We start from the raw sequence: 18821 nt of genomic DNA, 5'->3' as shown, positions 1-18821 counted from the left end.
GTCTTTACTGCTGATCTCCTTAATTTATTACACTGGTTACTAGTTATAGTAGGGCACAGATTATACAGCACTGTTAACAAAGATCCATAAAGATAAAGTAAAACAACTTTACTATTCTTTCACAAAGCAATCAAGAAGTAAGCGCTATAGATTAGTTATGCCATGCTCATATGTATGAGCCTTTCATCTCTCGTGCTTGCCCAGGTTTTCATCTTCTAGCTGAGGAGACATGAGAGGGGGCCAGGGAAACATATGCTGAAATACTGAAGTTAATACATAGAATTGACATTTTATTTTTTCTCCTTATAGCCCATTGGTCACCTTTTTGTCTCAGGGCCGTATTCAATTATAAGGAAAGCTGGAAAATATAGTCCCTAGCTGTGTGGTTATGTACCCGACAAAAAATATTACCACTACAGAAAAATGGAGAAAAGATGGGGTGACAACTGCAGTCTGCCACCCAAGGATATAGGGGCTTGATGGGCTAAGGGGAAAACAATGTCTGGCCATATAAGTAACTGGCTGATAGCTGAACTGAATGTATCTGAGTAGGCACATAAATGAGGTAAGTAGAATTTACTCTGTGCCAGGCACTGTTGTAATAAATTTAAAGGTATTGACTTAATTCTGATAATTATAAGGGAAAGAATTCTTATCCTTTTATCGATGAGGAAACTGAAGCACTTAACATTAGTAAATTGTCGAGGATAACACTGCTAATTATTTATGGAACTGGGATTTTCACCTAGGCTTTGGTTCCAGAGTTCTTGTGTACTAGGTTGCTTCTTGCAGAATTTGAATACACCTAAAGAAATTGAATAACAATAAAATGTTCATTACAAGGAGATTGGTTAAATAAACTAAGGAATACCATGCAGCACAGGGATTTGTCCTAACAGAACGGGACATAAACCCTTAGTCCACTCATGACAGTCCTAAAAATAAAAGAAAAACCGTAATTTTAAAAATTATGTTACCATAATCTTAAAAGTTCAACATGTATTTGCAATCACTGTTAATAGAGCTCATATAGTTTGAGGAGGAAAATACCCTAAAGTAAATAGGCAAAAAATACAATTAACAGAAAAATAACTGTTCGGCTTTAAAAAGGACAAATTTAAGCTGTGTGGCCTAAAGTTTTTTGGCAAAAATTATTTAAAATTTGGCAATTTCATGAGACCTTTTGAATAGTGCTGGTACAAGTATAAATTTAAGATTTTCTGTGAAGTTGTTCAGTAATATTTAAATAATTCACTGTAACAGTCATTTGGCTAAATTTTTTTAGGTGAAATCCTAGAACATTTTCAGGAGGCGCAGCATAAGTAACCCGATCGTAATTAGGTGTAGAAGCAGCATACATGAAATGGCCAGTTGTGGCTAGCTTACCTTAAATTCATATTGTACCTATGGCATGGGTAGGTGCAGAATACCACAAAATTTTTTATGCACTGGTTATCAGGGTATTTGAGGGGCCTCATTTATAATTGAGGGCCAACTTTTAAGGAATAAAATACATAATTATGAATTCTAAGTTAGGTATACAAGTGTTTGGAATGAGAAAGGAGGCAAATTATGTTTTTTATGAAATGTGAGGTATCACAACTACAGACAGTTCCATTTAATCACTGGCTGGTACTTCTAGTTCCTATTAATACAACTGCTGCTGCATTGTCTGGTTACATTATATAACAGTGATTTTGCAGTATTTTCAGTAGAACAGAAAGATAACTCATCTTTAAATGATCTAAGTTGTTCTTGATAGCTGGGATCCCCTGCCCTCCCCCCTTCTCTAAAATGAGTTATACAGATGTACAAGTCTGCTGCAAGGTAGCAGATGCCCTACAAAAATGGAATTCTGATAAATTCTATTTTGTGCAATTACCATCAAAAGATAATCATGGTGAGTTTATAATTGTATATGCTGTATAATCCTTTGTATTCCTGATGAGAGAACTTCCTATTTAATTGAGTTCATGAGCGCTTAGTCCTCTACTTACAGTTTTACAATGGGCCTTCTGTCTCTACATTCCACTGCCAGGAGCATACATACCTCCATATGACTTGGTTCTGTGTCTTGGTCTGATGACCAAGTGTGTGGTGGAAGTGTTCCTGGATGCCTATTCTTCCAGTTGGACACCTTGGAATAAGTTAACCATACATGTAAATATATAAGGCTAGACCGGGTTCTGTGTTTCCCTATTTCCCTTTCCCTTCACTGCAAAACCATCCTAAATAAAGAGAAGTTGAAGTGGAAAGATCTACCCAATTGTGGTTAAAATGTTTTGCAAGTTTTTCAAAAAACATGACTAGGTAAACATTGTTAGGGACCTCTGGAGAGGATTAGATGAGAGAAGGGCAGAAAGCAGTGAACCTGGTGTAGGTTAAGTATTGAAAGATTAACACCAAGGGTATTAGAAAAGTAAACTCACTGGTATTGAACCTATGGCAAAGAGAAACGTGAATGAACTTGAGAGTACATGGAACATAGTAAAATGGTATATAAACTAGTGTCTCAATATGACCTAGGTTAGAAATTGAATGTGGCTTTATGTTTTTTAGTTATTCACTTTACAACGTAGAAAAAAAATTTCCCGTTTTTTAAAGTACGTCTTTAATTAGCTTTTGTAACCCTCACAGTGGGTTTGTTGGTAGTAACGTTATTTCAGAGAAGGAAGTAATGTTAAATGATCCCCTCGTTGCTTTATAGTATTGAACTTTCCCCCAGCTTCTGATCATTTTGGGCTCACAATTGCCCTCCTATTACACCCCAGGGTTTTGCACAAGACTGCCCTCCCGAATCAACTTTACCAACCTTTATGTCCGCACATGTCTTTGGAGGGGAGTATAGAAATGAGGCCATCTAGCATTTCTGAGATTTCAGGCCTGGGACGCTTGACTGGCCAGGCCCAGGAGAGGCGTGGAAACTCATCAGACCTAGAAGCCCCAGCATCTGAGTCGATGTCCCACGCCTTGGCGACCGGAAGCCGGATCCGGGCTAGCAGGGCTGAGGGCTTCGCGCTGCCCCGCCCCGCGCAAGCCCCGGGAGCCAATCAGCGCCCAGCAACCTGCCAGACCCGCACTCCCCTATTCCCGCCCCTCCGGCGGCTCTCACCGGTAGTTAAGGGCTCGGGGTACCCTGCGATCCGGAAGTGGTTGTCGCGGAGGAGGCGGTCGGGCCTGAGAGGGTGGAGTTTCCGACGTTCTCGAGCCGGGCTCCGGCTCGCCTTTGCTCGCAGTGTGTGGCCCGTACCTGTGGGGAAGTGCGGCTGCGTTCGTCAGGAGCCGTACCCATGGCCTCTGTGCTGTCCTACGAAAGCTTGGTCCACGCGGTTGCCGGAGCCGTGGTGAGGCGGGGTCTTCACGTCCCGGCCGTCGCGGGGTGTTGGGCTTCTTTGGGGCCAGTCCCGGGAATAGATGAAGGATGGGGATGGAAGGGAGATCCTGTGGGTTGGGGTCGCCTGTCGTGATTGTGGAAGGGAGAAGAATAAGCCAGAGGCGGAAAGTTGTTAGAATATATTTGGGATGAGAGCCGATGCTATCCCCCCTTCCCTGGCCACCGCTTCTGGTCTCAAATTATCTGGAATATGGACAGCTGTGGTCACATATACCCAGAGGGGAATCGGAAAGAAGATAATTGTTGTTTTCTTTGCCTCCTAACATTTAAAGACCAGTCATACCCTTACCCCACTGCACGCACAACTTTACCTCACTGTATCAGAGGAGAATCCTAGGTGTGAAGCTGTGTTGCTTAACCAAGTCCTTTTAACTAAACCTCGCTTCACAGACTACTGCAGTCAAGTGACAGAACTTAATATAATACTTCTGGACAACATTTATTAGCAGAGGAATATAGGTTTTTGTTTTGTTTTTTCAGTCTACCGACAGGTGTGGTTTAATATGAGATAAGCACTTAGTTCTGGGGCTTTCAGATATCTTAATTCCATTTGACACTGTCGACACAGCCCTCCCTTTTCCTTGAAACTTTCGGCTCTTGACTTGGATAACCTCTTCTGGTTCTCTTCTTATTATATATCTCATGCCCTTTCTCATGTCTTAAACTAGGTGTTAACACACATCTTTAGCAGTTGGAATCACCGTGACTTCAGAGAAACATCACTAAGTCCTCTCCTTTGACACCCATAAATTTCAATGAAAGCTCATGTTTTGTTTAGACTGATTTGGGTTGAACCCTAACTTCATCATTTGCTAGCTGGAGGCCTGTAAACCTCACTTTTCCTAATCTGTAAAATGAGAATTAATGATACCTACCCTACAGGGTTGTTGTGAGAATTAAATGAGAAAATATTTCATAAAGTGCTTGATTCATTTAGTTAAATCAGAAGAGCCTTTCAGTCAGCATAAAGGTGATGAGATGGGAGCTTGCACCGTGTGCTCTAGGTTGAGTATGGAGGCAAGGGAACAAGGAGGCAAATAGATTCCAAGGGACCAAATTGTGTGAGGCTTTAACACAATATGGAGGTCATTAGTGATCTTGAGAACACCACTTCTGGTGGAATGGTAGGGTGACCAGTTGATTAGAGTACTTCTGGGAATGTGAAGATGAGGAATGTTTGTCCTCTTTTCCTTCTCTTAATATATGCCATTCATTCATTTATTCATTCATTCATTACCTCTTTTGTTTTTTTTTGAACTCATTTTTTAAATTTAATTTTATTTTTTTAATTCATTTTTTAAAAAAATATTACATTCGAAAAATATGAGGTCCCATTCAACCCAACCGCCCCCACCCCCCACTCCCCCCACAGCAACACTCTCTCCCATCATCATGACACATCCATTGCACCTGGTAAGTACATCTCTGGGCATCGCTGCACCCCATAGTCAATGGTCCACATCATAGCCCACACTCTCCCACGTTCCATCCAGTGGGCCCTGGGGAGATCTACAATGTCCGGTAGTTGTCGGTGAAGCACCACCCAGGACTCTACACCTCTTTTGAGTACTTCTATTTGTCATGCACTGCTCAGGTGCTAGGAATATGGAGAATAAGATTCCTTTCTGAATGCAGTTTGCATTTCAGTGGGGCATCAATCAATAAATGAGTAAACAAAAAAAAAAAAAATAATAGTTTTAGATAGCGTTAAGTGCTAGTAAAATAAAATAAAAAAGATTTGGTAAACTTTTTCTGTAAAGGGTCAGATGGTAAATATTTTGGATTGTGACTAACCTCTGTTGCAGCTACTCTGCTGTTGCTGTAGTGTGGAGAGCAGCCTTATGCAACACATAAATGCATGGGCATGCCTGTGTTCCAGTAAAATTACGACCTGTGGGTCATAATTTTCTGACCCCTGGTACACAGAGTGACAGGGAGCAAAGGTCATACATAGATCTCCATTTAATCTACAAAAACATTTCTACTTTTTCCTCTCCTGGTACTTGTTGCCTATTTTTCTCCTGTTAAAACTCTGCTTGAAATTAAGCACTCTGAAATTGCTCTCATTTTTCTTTCTCCCGTAAGCTGTATTAGTTTTTAGGAATTTTTTTTCCCTCTTGCTTCCCCTCCAGGCAGTACTATTACTAGCATATACCTGAATGAAAAACTGCTTTGTGTTTTGTTACTCCTTTGAACTATGGTGCTGAAGAGTAGTTCTCAAACTCTTTTTTGCTAACCTCTTTAAGGTTAAACCACACATCATGGGCCCTGGTTTTTTTTTTGGTTGCTACCAAAGGAAGAAATTTTACTTCCAACAAATATAACTACTGTTGGTGAGAGAAATGGCATTATTCTTAATGGTACAGTATTGGGGTGATGGTTGGTGTTTAATTAAATATCCTAAGCATGACAGTCAACCATAGCTTACGGGAATGATTGTGGAGAGTCACTTTAGCATAGTGATTAAGAGTACCTGACTTGAGCCAGGCAGCCTGGATAAAAACCTGACTTTGCCCCCTGCACAAACTCCAAAGGTGCCTGGAGTATTCATTTCTATCCCAAGAATTGTCAAATCATTGTATTAGATGTTGATTTGACCTTTTTGAGTTAACATTTCATGTTTGCTTATTCACTTCCTTTTGTGAGTTTATGTATATATATATACACAAACATTTTAAAAATGAAAATAAATTAGTCTTTTGAGTGGGGTACATCTTGTAATAATGGACAGTAATCTTTTTGAGTGTCTCAACTTGAGAATGGCACTGTTTCAGGAGACTACGCTATCTCCAATTGATGACTTATGATATATTTAATAGCCGCATATAAAGAATTCTAAGAATTTCAATTAGATAATTTTATATTTTTCATTCTTATTAGATTTATAGAAATGTACCTGTGTGATTTTAAAGGGAGTTTCTTAATCTTGAATTTGAAATGTACACAGTTTGTTGGAATTGTTTCGACACTGAAACAGACTTTGGATTTGTAATGCTAATAATTAATCAGTAATTTTCAGGAGACTTTTTTTCCCTTACTTTATTTTATAGCTTTTGTTTGTTTGTTTTATTTATTAAGGAAGGGAGGGAAGAGAAATGGGAGAAAATAACAGATTATGGGTCCCAGGTAGAGAGGAAGGGGCTGAAAAAGGATAAAGAGGACTGATTTACAGCATTTTTTTTTTGGTTTTGTTTTTTAGCAGGAATTGGTGAGCTGTACCTTTGGAGGTAATGGGAAGATTCCCCTAAAGTTGACGTGTTTAGGCCCAGTCTTGAAGGAGGCATAAGAATTTGCTAGGCAAAATAGAGTAGGAAGGAGATATGAGACTTCTAGACAGGAAAACAAAAAGTGTGTTCAGAGGCCTTACCATGTGAATCAGCATTCAGGGAATTTAAAGTAGTCTAACATAGCTGTAAAGGGTGGAAGAGTAATAGAGAATATGAAGTAGGACAGTCTCCTATGCTATGCAAAGACGTTTATCAGATACAGTGTTAGTCAAAATGTGGTCATATCTTCATCTGTATTCTCTCTATATATACAAATAAAGCGTTTACAAATATATTATTTTTTGTTTATATAATATATCATAGAGTTTCATATCTTGGTTGTTTTTTTGTTGGTTTGGTTTGGTTAGTCTTGGGATACAAACATTTTTCCTTGTTTATCAGGGTTCTCTGGCTGCAGGATGGAGTAACAGACTGAGAGTAATTTAAAGAGAAAGGAGGTTTATTAGAATACTAGGAACCCCCCGGCTCAGTAGGAAGATTGAAGAACTTTGAGTAGACAGGAACCAGCTGGCTCAAAAAATTTCTAAAGCAGTCAATCACTGGATAGTCTCTGTTGGGTACCACCACTGGAATCAGTGAATTCTTTCCCTTTTTATTCTGTCCTTAGAGCATTCTGCTCAAGATTCTGAGTCCTGGGAGAGTCCCTGTCATCAGTGCTTAAGGTTGTGTGCCCACCCCTTTATTGCAACAGGTGGTAAAAGGAAGGGTCTGGTAGAAGGAACAGCCAGGGGCTCCTTTAGCTTTTCTACCTTCAGGCTCCTCTTCAGCTCTCGTAATGGAAGATAGGCCCTCTCTAATCCATCTGTACGGACAGTACAGAGTGGGGAGAGGTAATTCCCCATAGGAAAATTTAGGATAAAGGAATGGTTCTGGATAACCAAAAACATCAGACATATACTATATCATGTCTTTTAAAAGTCTTCAAAAATTATTTTTTTTAATCTATCATACTCCTTCGTAAGGGTATTCCCTAATTTATTTATGGACATTTTTAGTATGATAAATATTCAGTGCTATGTGAATGTTAATGTGGCATCCCACATCTCCATTATGAAGAAGCTGTGGGATTGCTCCATTAAGTGATTTCCTAATGCCAGCCTTTGAGTTCACAGAACAGAAACGAAAATCTGTATTTCCAGATTCAGTTTGGTTAACTTCCATTCTAATTTGTAAAATGGCAATAACCTTCCAGGGTTGTTGTGAATATTACCAAAATAACATATAAACATAACAAAATAAAGCACTTTTATCTGTCATAAAATAGGGGCCTATTAATCACGTTGCTCATGACTATGTTTCCTGATTTTTTGTGCATATTAACTTATTTAAGTTAGTTAATTCATATTAAGTTTAATATTTAGTACTTAGAATTCCTTAACTTCTCAGACCTTTTCGTATCTGTTAACAACTTTGATATGTAGGCTTAGTGGTTGAGAGTATGCACTCCGGAACCAGACTGCCTGAGTTCAAATCCCAGCTCTGCCACTTAACCATCTGTGTGACTTTGGGCCCATCTATCAACCTGTCTTTGCCTCACTTTCCTTATCTGTGAAATGAGAATAATAGTACTTAACCTTATAGGGTTGTTCTCAGACTCTTAACTCTCTTTATTCTCATGGAGAGAGAAAAATAGAAACACAGGTATGAATAATAAGTAACTTGAATTGGTTGTCGGCCTGGGATCAGAACCTAGGACTCTCCTCTGCTACTCTTTTCATAGCTATGTCTAGCTACCTCCCTTTATGTTTTCTCCTCCATACTTTTTACCCATTTCCCCATTCCTTTGTTTAATTCAAAACTAGACTTGAGTAGCCTTAGGTTACCAGAAAGTATTAAATATTAAGTAGACACATAGTATACTGAAATTGGAGGCACTTGACCACTAACTCTATTTATCAAGAGAAATTTAAAGCACAGTTCTAACAATAATTTCATGTTCAGTTGTTTTCAAAGGGTTTTCTTTTCCATAGCTGGCTTATCCAGACAGAATTTGAATCTAGCTACTCAGATTTTCATAGCATTAATATAGAAATTTTTGCATATATCTGAGGCCATTATGTTCCTTTGGATTAGAAACCTTAAAAAGGGAAGCGGACTTGGCCCATGGATAGGGCGTTCGCCTACCACATGGGAGGTCCCCGGTTCAAACCCCAGGCCTCCTTGACCTGTGTGGAGCTGGCCCATGTGCAGTGCTAATGCGCGCAAGAAGTGCCCTGCCACACAGGGGTGTCCCCCGCGTAGGGGAGCCCCACGCACAAGGAGTGCAACCCGTAAGGAGAGCCGCCCAGCACGAAAGAAAGTGCAGCCTGCTCACGAATGGTGCCACACACACGGAGAGCTGACGCAACAAGATGATACAACAAAAAGAAATACAGATTTCCGGTGCCACTGATAAGGATAGAAGTGGTCACAGAAGAACACATGGCGAATGGACATAGAGAGCAGCCAACTGGGGAGGGGGGAGGAGAAATAAATAAGAAATAAATCTTTTTTTAAAAAAAGTAACTTTAAAAAGAAGTAATTAGAAAAAGTCTTCATTGTATTGTCTTTACTTCATTTTCCTATTTATCTGCTTGTTTCATTTAGGCTTCAATAATTATTATTGAATATTATATAGCTTTCAGTCTTTTGGTACCTCACTACCCAACCATCTAAAATGTATCTCGATTTCTTAACTTTTTAGTTCAATCCAATTCTCTTTAATTGTAAAGATTCTTATGTAGTCTTTTTGGGATTATTTTTCTAACTTTATTTTGCTTCGTGCCTGAGTCAGAAAAAGGGTAAATGAAATTATAGTCTTTTATGATTTTATTTTTTGAGTAGCAAATATAATAGCTGAAAAAGAGTTATAGAGTAAACTCTAACATCAGTGTTATCTTGGGTAATTTGTTTCTTTGTGAACCTGAGTTTTCTGAACTGTAAACAGGAACACAATAACCCCTCATTAACTGGGCTCTCATGAGAAGTAAATCAGTAACATTTGTGGGCCATCTGGCATAGTTGTGGGAAGACCATAAGTATTATTTATTTTGTTTGTTTATTATTATTTTTATTCCTCTCCCCTTCCCTGCCCCCCAGTCCCCCCTCTCCCCCCCCCCAGTGGTTAGGGCGTCCATCTACCACATGGGAGGTCCATGGTTCAAACCCCGGGCCTCCTTGACACTTGTGGAGCTGGCCCATGTGCAGTGCTGATGCGCGCAAGGAGTGCCCTGCCACGCAGGGGTGTCCCCCGCGTAGGGGAGCCCCACACGCAAGGAGTGCGCCTGTAAGGAGAGCTGCCCAGCGTGAAAGAAAGTGCAGCCTGCCCAGGAATGGCACCGCCCACACTTCCCATGCCGCTGACGACAAAGAAACAAGACGTAACAAATAGACACAGAGAACAGACAACCGGGGGAGGGGGAGGAATTAAATAAATAAAATCTTTTAAAAAAAGAAAAAAAGAAAAGAAAAGATAGAGATACATAATCATTGAAAAAGAAAGACCATAAGTTTTTGTTTCCTTTTTAGGTGTATTTTGCAAATACAGTATTTGTACTCAGCTTTATAAATTCAATAGAATGAAGATTTCTCTTGTCTTACATAAACCAACTGTACCCATTCCTTCCACTTTGAGCAGATAATCTCATATTTTACTCTCCAGATAAAATAGAGGTGACTTGGGATGAGCTTTCTTACTTTTCCATTTTTTCCATTTTCAGAATTGCATATTTCCTACTTTCTGCTTATCTCAGAGGAGAAACAACAGTGTCTTGTCTTCATTTTTAATCCTGATCTCCCCTCTCCCCCAGGTGTCTTCGGGGACATTGCTGCATTAATTTTCACCTTTTTCTTATAGCTTTAACCTTTCTCCATCATCCACTTCCCTTCTGCCCTCAAGCAAGCTCAGGCCTGTCCTATCATAAACTATACCTGGCCATTCTGAGCTACTGCTCTTCTCCTTTCCTTTATGCTAAGTTTCTTTAAAGAATGCTCTGTACTTAACTGCCTCTACTGCTCACCCTACTTTGACCACTGGAACTGCTTTTCCAAAGGTCTTCACTGACTTCCTAATGATGTGGTCTACTGACAGTTTCTCCATTCTTATTGATTCCACTTTGTAGTATTTTACCCTCTTAAGCATCCTATATCTTGAATCCCCTTTGGAAAGAGCAGTTGTTCTGTACTATTTGCTAAGGAACAGTTGCTCATATGGAAGCTTCTTAGCTTTAGTAACCATTAACTGATTTTAGGGGTCTGGCTAACCTTGAGTCTTAGTAATGAAAGATGTTATAAGAAGGATATTTAGGATCCAATATTTGTTGAGTGCCAATTGTATGCCTGATACAGTGCTAGGTGTGTTTCATAATTCTCACTTCCCACAAAAACTTGGCATTTAGATATGATCCTGATTTTACAAATGAAGAAATTGAGGCATGGATAGTTGAAGTCACTTGGTACATAGTATGAATATAGCTGAGACCTGGCCCAAGGCTTTTTTATCCGAAAGGCCATCCTCTTTCCATTAGACACTAAGGAAGTAATCTATGAAGTTTTTTGGTTTAACTTGTATAATATATTTGTGTGTATGTGTGAGAGTTAGTATGATATACCAGGGAAAATAATTATATTAACTCTGGCTTAGTAAATAACGTTTTTGAATAGTTATAGTAAGTGGCTTTCAATTTTTGGGATTTCATTAACTGAAAATCTGTCAGTGAGCATGTCTCTTGTTTTTTCGTTTAAAAAAAAGTCTCTCTGCTCAGTAATGCCATATATTCCCATTAGGAGATGCCATACACTGATTTCAGTGGTACTGCTGTGACTCAGCTGTTACTGGATTCTGGAAATTGACTTTGGAACTAATATTACATTCTTTTCACTATTTTTCATCCTTCAAGGATGAATTAGCATTTTGGAAATGGTCAAATTTGATGCCTTAGTTCATAAGGTAACCAAAACATTGTTTTGTACTTAAAAAGCGCGATACTCTAATTCTATATTTATGTGACTCTGTCTGGCATTCCACAAGATTGCACCTCCTGAGGGACCAGGTCTTGACAAGGTTCACTCCAGTCTTTTATTCTGATTCTTTCTCTGATCAGATTAGTTCCATGTGTGGTTTCTGTTGGCCAACTTAAAAAATAAATAGACTTTGGATGTTTATTGTCCTTTTATAGGAGAGGCATATCCCAGAAAATGAATGTCATCCATGTTTTAGCCATGTAACCTGAAATACAGATGTTGTTAACTTCTTAAGGAATCCAGATGTTGACTATGGAGTAGGTCAGAGCAAAGAGAGAGTCAAAAATTCCCTTAGGCGGAGAACAATTTATGAGACTTTGCTTGCCATCTTTATCTCTAGCTGTGGGTGTGTCTCCTGAACTGCAGTCTGGTGTTGTCAGTTGCCTAAAGATGTTTTTTTCCTCATTTAGTTATTAATTCATTTAACATTTGTTGGGTTCCTGCCCTTAAGGTGCCTAGAGTCTAATAAGGAAGACAGACTCATGAACGATTAAATATACTACATTGAGGTATAAAATTCTGTGACATTAAGTACATTGACAGTGTTGTATAACTTTCACCACTATCTATTTCCAGAACATTTTCATAATTTCAGAACAAAACCTGTGCCCATTAAGCAGTTAGTCCCCATCTGCCCCTCAGTGCAGCCCCTGGTAAAACCACTATTATGCTTTCTGTCTCTATAAATTTGCATTTTTAAGTGTTTCATATATGAAAAACCAAACAGTATTTGTCCTTCTCTGCCGGCTTATTTCATTCAAAATGATGTTTCATGGTTCATCTATGTTCTAGCCTGTATCAGACCTTCATTTATTTTTTATGACTGAATAATATTTTATTGTGTATATATATATATATGCCACATTTTGTTTATCCATACATCCCTTGAAGAACACTTGGTTGCTTTTACCTGTTGAATATTATAAATAATGCTGCTGTGAACATTGGTATACAAATGTTCCTTGTTTTGATTCCTTGTTTTCAATTCTTTTGAATATATGCCTAGAAGTAGGATTGCTGGGTTATATGGAAGTTCTGTGTTTATCTTTTTAGGGAACAGCAAACACTTTTCCACAGTGGCTACACCATTTTACATTCCCACCAATGATGTACAAGGGTCCTATTTTTCTGCATTCTCACTAACACTAATTTTTTTGGTGTTTTCTTTTTTTTAATAGTCACTCTAGTGGGTATGAAGTGGTATTTCATTGGAGTTTTGATTTGCATTTCCCTAATGCCTAATGATGTTGAGCATCTTTTCATGTGCTTTTTGGCCATTTGTATATCTTCTTTGGAGAACTGTCTATTCAAATTATTTTCTTATTTCTAATTGGGTTATTTGTTTAGGCCCTTTCTCTCACCATATATAAAAATTAATTCAAAATGGATCAAAAATGTAAGTATTAGAGCTAAAGTCCTAAAGCCCTTAGAAGAAAACAGGAGAATATCTTCAGGACTTCATTTTAGGCAGTGGATTCTTATATGACACCAAAAGCATGAACAGCAAAAGAATAGATATGGAAGAAAGATAAATAGGACTCTATCCAAATAAGAAACTTATATGCATCAAAGGACATTATCAAGAAAGTGAAAAGACAGCCTACAAAATTGGAGAAAATATGTGGAAATCATTTATCTGATAAGGGTTAAATGTCCAGAATATATAAGGAACTTCTGTAACTCATAACAAAAAGACAAGCAATTCAATTAAAAAATGGACAAAGGGGGAAGCAGCTGTGGCTCAATCATTTGGGCTCCTGTCTACCATATGGGAGGCCCTGGGTTCGTGTTCCAGGGCCTCCTTGTGAAGGCAGGCTCGCCTGCATGCTGCAGAGCGCCACGAAGCACTGCCCTGCCTGCAGATGCCACAGAGCACTGCCCCACCTGCAAGTATTGTAGACAGCGGACTCAGCAAGGTGATGCAACAAAAAAGGGAGACAAGCAAAAACACGGAAGAGCTCACAGCAAATGGATACAGAGAGCAGACAGCAAGCGAGTCACAAGCAGGGAGGAGAAAAAAAATAAATACAGACACGGAAGAACACACAGTGAATGGAAACAGAGCAGACAGCATCCGAAAAGCCACGGCGGGGGGGGGGGGGGGATAAAAAAAAAAAAGGACAAAGGACTTGAACAAACATTTCTCGAAGAACATGTGCAAATGGATAATAAACATATGAAAAGATGATCAATACCATTAGTCATTAGGGAAATGGCAGTCAAAACCAGAATGATGCTATTTACCTTGCAGGAGAGATACCATGATCATGAAGGTGGTTTTCCCTGGGCAAGGTTTATCCATTGTACTCCGGATATGCTGACCCCTGCAGTTTCCCCAATTGTTCGAAACTCAACTGCATAATTTGTGGTAGTGGGGGGGACCACATTCACACTCTCCCCTGGTTTTAGGTGAAAAATAAAAATAAAAAATAAGAAAAAAAGAAACCAGGATGAGAAAAAGAGCCAACCAATACAAATTTTAAAATAAAAAAGCACATACACACATTGAGATTGGATATTACTTCACATACATTAGGATGTCCATTATTAAGAAAACAAGAAAATAACAAATGTTGGTAAGGATATGGAGAAATAGGAATCTTCATACATTGTTAAGAATGTAAAATGTACAACTGCTATGGAAAACAGTTTGGCAGTTCCTTAAACATAGAGTTACCATATGGCCTGGCAATTCCACTTGTAGGTACATATCCAAAAAGAATTGAGAACAGGGACTCAAACATATATTTGCACACTGATGTTCATAGTAACATTATTCACAACAGCCAAAAGATAGAAGCAACCCAGGTGACCCAGCAGATGAATGGATAAACAAAATGTGTTAGTTCTGTTTAGTGAAACAAAACTGACAGGATGTATGTGTGTGTATATATATATAACTATATATAAAAATGATTTTTTAATAGAAATTGTCTCACACAACTGTGGGATAGGCAAGTCCAAATTCTATAGGGTAGACCACAAACTGGGAAATCCAAAAAAGGTGTTTGATGAATTCCCAAGGAGAAGCTGGCTGACTGAAGAAAAGATGAATTTCTCCCTTTTGACTGTTGAAATCATTACTTCTTTTTTAAGGCCTTCAACTGATTGGGTGAGACTTCTCTGATTGTTGAAGTCGGTCTTCTCAAGTTGATTGTAGATGTAATCAGCTATATATGCAGTCAACTTATTGATTATTTGAAATCCATGAAATATCCTTACAGCTTGACCAAACAGCTGAACACCATAACCTGGCTAAATTGACACTTGAACTTAACCATCACAGGTATACACACACAATGGAATAATCAGCCATAAAAAGAATAAAGTTCTGATACATGCTACAATGAACTGTGAAGACATGTTGAGGAAATAAGTCAGACACAAAAGGACAAATACTGTATGACTTATATGAAATATCTAGAATAAGGAAATTCATAGAGACAGAAAGGATACTTCAGGGAACTAGGGTGGGGGGTGGGGAATGGGGAATTATTGCTTATTCAGTAGAGTTTCTGTTTGGGATAATGGAAATTAGGTAATAGATAGTAGTGAATTTAGCACAACATCATGAATGTAACTGTCAATTGTATACCTAAAAGATGTTAAAATGGGAAGTTTTGTGTTGTATTAAATGTTTCCATAAAAATAAATAAATGAAGTTTTCTTTAAATATATGACAACAATAGCATGAAGTTGGGAAGAAGGGAATGGAGTTAAATTCATATTGTTTAGGAAGAGGATAAGCCTATTGACTATTTTTAGACTTGATAAGTTAGGAATGTATGTTTGTATTTACTAGGATACCTGTAAAAGGAAATAGATATAACACTTTCAGGCTAATAGAAGTAAGCAAGTGAATTAGAAATAACTTCAGCCAAATAAGAAAGCAGGAAGAGAAGGTGTGGCTCAAGCAGTTTCCCATGAGAGGTCTCGGTTTCAATTTCCAGTGTCTCCTAAAAAGAACAAAATGAAAAAACTAGTTCAGGGGATCCAGTGTGGCTCAGTGGTTGAGCACTGGCTTCCCACATATATGGTCCCGGGTTCAATCCCTGGCCCCCAACACCTGAAAAAAAAAAACACCAAAAAACATAGACCAAATATGACAAAGAGCACATAATAAGACCATAGTTATAAATCCAAATAAATTATAAACTTAATGTTTCCATTAAAAGAGAATGTGCTTATTGTATAGAACACTACAGAATGAATTCTTGAACCACACTGCAATCAAGCTAGCAGCCAATAATAAAAGATAACTTAAAAAATTATGTTTTTAAATTAAACATTTCTAAGTGATATATGGTTTAAAGAAGAAACAGTAATGGAAATTAGAAAGTGTTTAGAACTCAGTGATGTAATGGATAGTGCATATTTAAACTTGTATATGGGAGCGGATATGGCTCAAGCAATCGAGCACCCGCCTCCCATATGGGAGATCCTGGGTTTGCTTCCCAGTGTTCCCTAAAGAAGACAATGAGCAAGCAGCGAGCAGACATTGAGCAAAAACAAGCAGACAACAAGTAAAAACAACAGGCAGACAATGAGCAAGACAACAAGCAAACAACAAGCAGACAGCAAAATTAAAAAAACGGGCAGGAAGGGGATGTAGCTCAAGCATTTGAGTGCCTGCCTCCCACATGGGAGGTCCTGGGTTCAGTTCCCTATGCCTCCTAAAGAAAAAACAAGCAGACAACAAAAACAACTGAACGCAAAGCAATGAGCAAAAACAATGAGCAAACAGATGAGGGAGACATCTTAGAGCAGGGAAAAAAACAAACAAAAAAAACAAAACAAACTTGTGGGTACCTTGAAAACTATAAGTCATTGTTAAGAGAAATTCAGGGAGACTTAAATAAATAGAAAGACATCCATGTTCCTGGATTGAAAAACTTAATGTTAAAATGGCAGTACAGGGAAGCTGCTGTGGCTCAATCGATTGGGCTCCTGTCCTGCACCTGCAGAGAGCTTATGACCTGCACCCATGGAGAGCTGATGGCCTGTGCCCGCGGAGAACTGATGGCCTGCGCCAGTAGAGAGCTGGTGCAGCAAGATGACACAACAAAGGGAGACAAGCAGACACAGAGGAGCGTACAGCCAATGTACACAGAGAGCATACAGCAAGCAAGCCGCAAGGGGGGGAAATAAATAGTAAATCTTAAAAAAAGAAAATGGCATACACCCCCAGCTCATCTACAATTCAACATATCCCTATCAAAATCTGAGCTGCCTTTTCTGCAGGAATTGACAAGCTGATCATAAAATTCCTGTGTAAATAGAAGGTATCCAGAATAGGCAAAACAGTTTTGAAAAAAGAAGAACAAAGTTTATGGTTCATACTTCTCAATTTCAAAACTTACTACAAAGCTACAGAAATTAAGATCATGGAACTGGTATAAAGAGAAATCAATGGAATAGAAGTTAGAGTCCAAAGATAACCCCTCAAAATCAATCAAGTGATTTTCATAACAAGGATGCCAAGACAAATCATTAAGGCAAGAATAGTCTCATCAACAGATGGTGCTGGGACAACTGGATATCAACATGCAAAATAATTAAATTGGACTCTCCTATCTTACACTATACATGAAAATTAACTCAAAATGGATGAAAGATTTAAATGTAAGAGCAAAATGTTTAAAACTCTTAGAAAAATAAGTGAGTAAATCTTCAGAATCTCTTATATGTCTTTGGGTTCTTAGATGTAACACCAAAAGTATAAGCAAAAAAACAAAAAAAAATAGAGAAATGAGATTTCATCAATATTAAAAACTATTGTGCTTCAAAGGATATTATCAAGAAAGTGAAGACAGGCCATAGAATGGGAAAAAATATTTGCAAACCAATTGTGAATGTGAATAATCCCATCTCACCCAATCCCAAGCAAATGATTTAACATTGATATAAAACTTATAAGTGGTTGGGATTGATTGAGATGGGAAAGTTCATGTTGTATATGTGTTCCCAGAATAAAAAAAAAGAAGAAGAAGAAAGAGCAAATAAAGAGACAGTGACAATAAAATACAAAACATGATCCTGGACAGAATCTAATAAGGAAGGAGAAAAGATCTGAGAGGATATTATTGGGACATATGAAAAAATTGGAATATATACTGTAGCTTTATATCAATGTTAAATTTCTTGAAGTGGATAACTGTACTTTAGGTGGTTATATAAGTAAATATCCTTGGTCTTAGGATATGCACATGGCAGTATTAAATGTTCAGGGGGCGTACACTTAAGTGTTCAGAAAATGGGTTAATAGACAAATGGATTGATGGATAGATGGATGGAAGGATATGGGAATTGTGGCAAAATGTTAATATGGCAGATCTGGATATCTAAGGGAATAGGAATAGGTTAGCGTTCTTCATATTGAGTGCATATTGGTTTTTGTAATTGTCTTGTAAGTTTGAGAGTATTTAAAAATAAAATGTTGAAAAATATTTGCAAATCATATGTGATAAGGGCCTACTCTCTGGAATATATAAAGAATGCTTATAGCTTAATAATAGACAAATACTCAACTAAATAAAAAGGACAAGGGATTTCATTCTCTAGTGAAGATATAAAAGTGACAATAAGGGAAGTGGATATGGCTCAACTGATTGGGCACCCATCTACCATATGGGAGGCCCTGGGTTCGCGTCCCAGGGCCTCCTTGTGAAGGCAAGCTGGCCCAGACGGCCCACGCCCATGGAGAGCTGGCGCAACAAGATGACACAACAAAGGGAGACAAGTAGACACAGAAGAACGCTCTGCGAATGGGCACAGAGAGCAGACAACAAGCAAGTGGCAAGGTGGGGGGGATAAATAAAATAAAATAAATCTTTAAAAAAAAGTGACAATAAGCACATGAAAAGATGCTCAACATCATTAGTCATCAGGGAAATGCAAATCTGAACCACAGTGAGATATCACTTCACACCCACTAGGATGGCTGTAATCAAAAAGATAGATAGTAATAAGTTTTGGCCAGAAAGTGGATAATTGGAACCTTCATACATTCCTGGTAGGACTGTAAAATGGTGCAGCCACTTTGGAAGACAATGTGGCAACTCTTCAAAATATTAAATATTGATCTAATTTCTCATTGTTATCATGATTAAAATACTGTATGTAAGCATTATTGATCTTAT

General features: G+C 38.3%; 1 protein-coding gene, 1 long non-coding RNA gene and 1 other non-coding gene across 5 annotated transcripts in view; 2 read left to right on the top strand and 1 right to left on the bottom strand.

The window, feature by feature from the left end:
• Nucleotides 1–93: 93 nt before the first annotated feature.
• LOC131280723 (uncharacterized) lies at nucleotides 94–2975 on the bottom strand. Its single transcript, XR_009188422.2, has 4 exons — nucleotides 2813–2975; nucleotides 2051–2137; nucleotides 746–805; nucleotides 94–219 (listed from the first exon to the last, which is right to left on the bottom strand). It is a non-coding gene; the product is annotated as an uncharacterized lncRNA (long non-coding RNA).
• Nucleotides 2976–3122: 147 nt separating this feature from the next.
• SLC25A17 (solute carrier family 25 member 17) overlaps nucleotides 3123–18821 on the top strand; it is a 114708-nt gene continuing 99009 nt past the window's right edge. For 2 of the 3 annotated variants that reach the window (XM_058309176.2, XM_058309178.2), the window contains exon 1: nucleotides 3167–3344. In XM_058309176.2, coding sequence (XP_058165159.1) covers nucleotides 3291–3344 — 54 coding nt within the window. In that variant the 5' untranslated portion in view covers nucleotides 3167–3290. Of the gene's footprint in view, nucleotides 3345–18821 lie in introns of all 3 variants that reach the window. The other variant, XM_004484167.3, reaches the window with a different exon arrangement.
• LOC131280793 (U1 spliceosomal RNA) lies at nucleotides 13919–14084 on the top strand. The gene has a single exon (XR_009188466.1). It is a non-coding gene; the product is annotated as a U1 spliceosomal RNA (small nuclear RNA).

Source organism: Dasypus novemcinctus, chromosome 12, assembly GCF_030445035.2.
Source record: "Dasypus novemcinctus isolate mDasNov1 chromosome 12, mDasNov1.1.hap2, whole genome shotgun sequence".
Classification (NCBI taxonomy): Eukaryota; Metazoa; Chordata; class Mammalia; order Cingulata; family Dasypodidae; genus Dasypus; species Dasypus novemcinctus.
The sequence above is the reverse complement of the archived record's forward strand: the minus strand, read 5'-3'. Positions and strand labels throughout refer to the sequence as shown.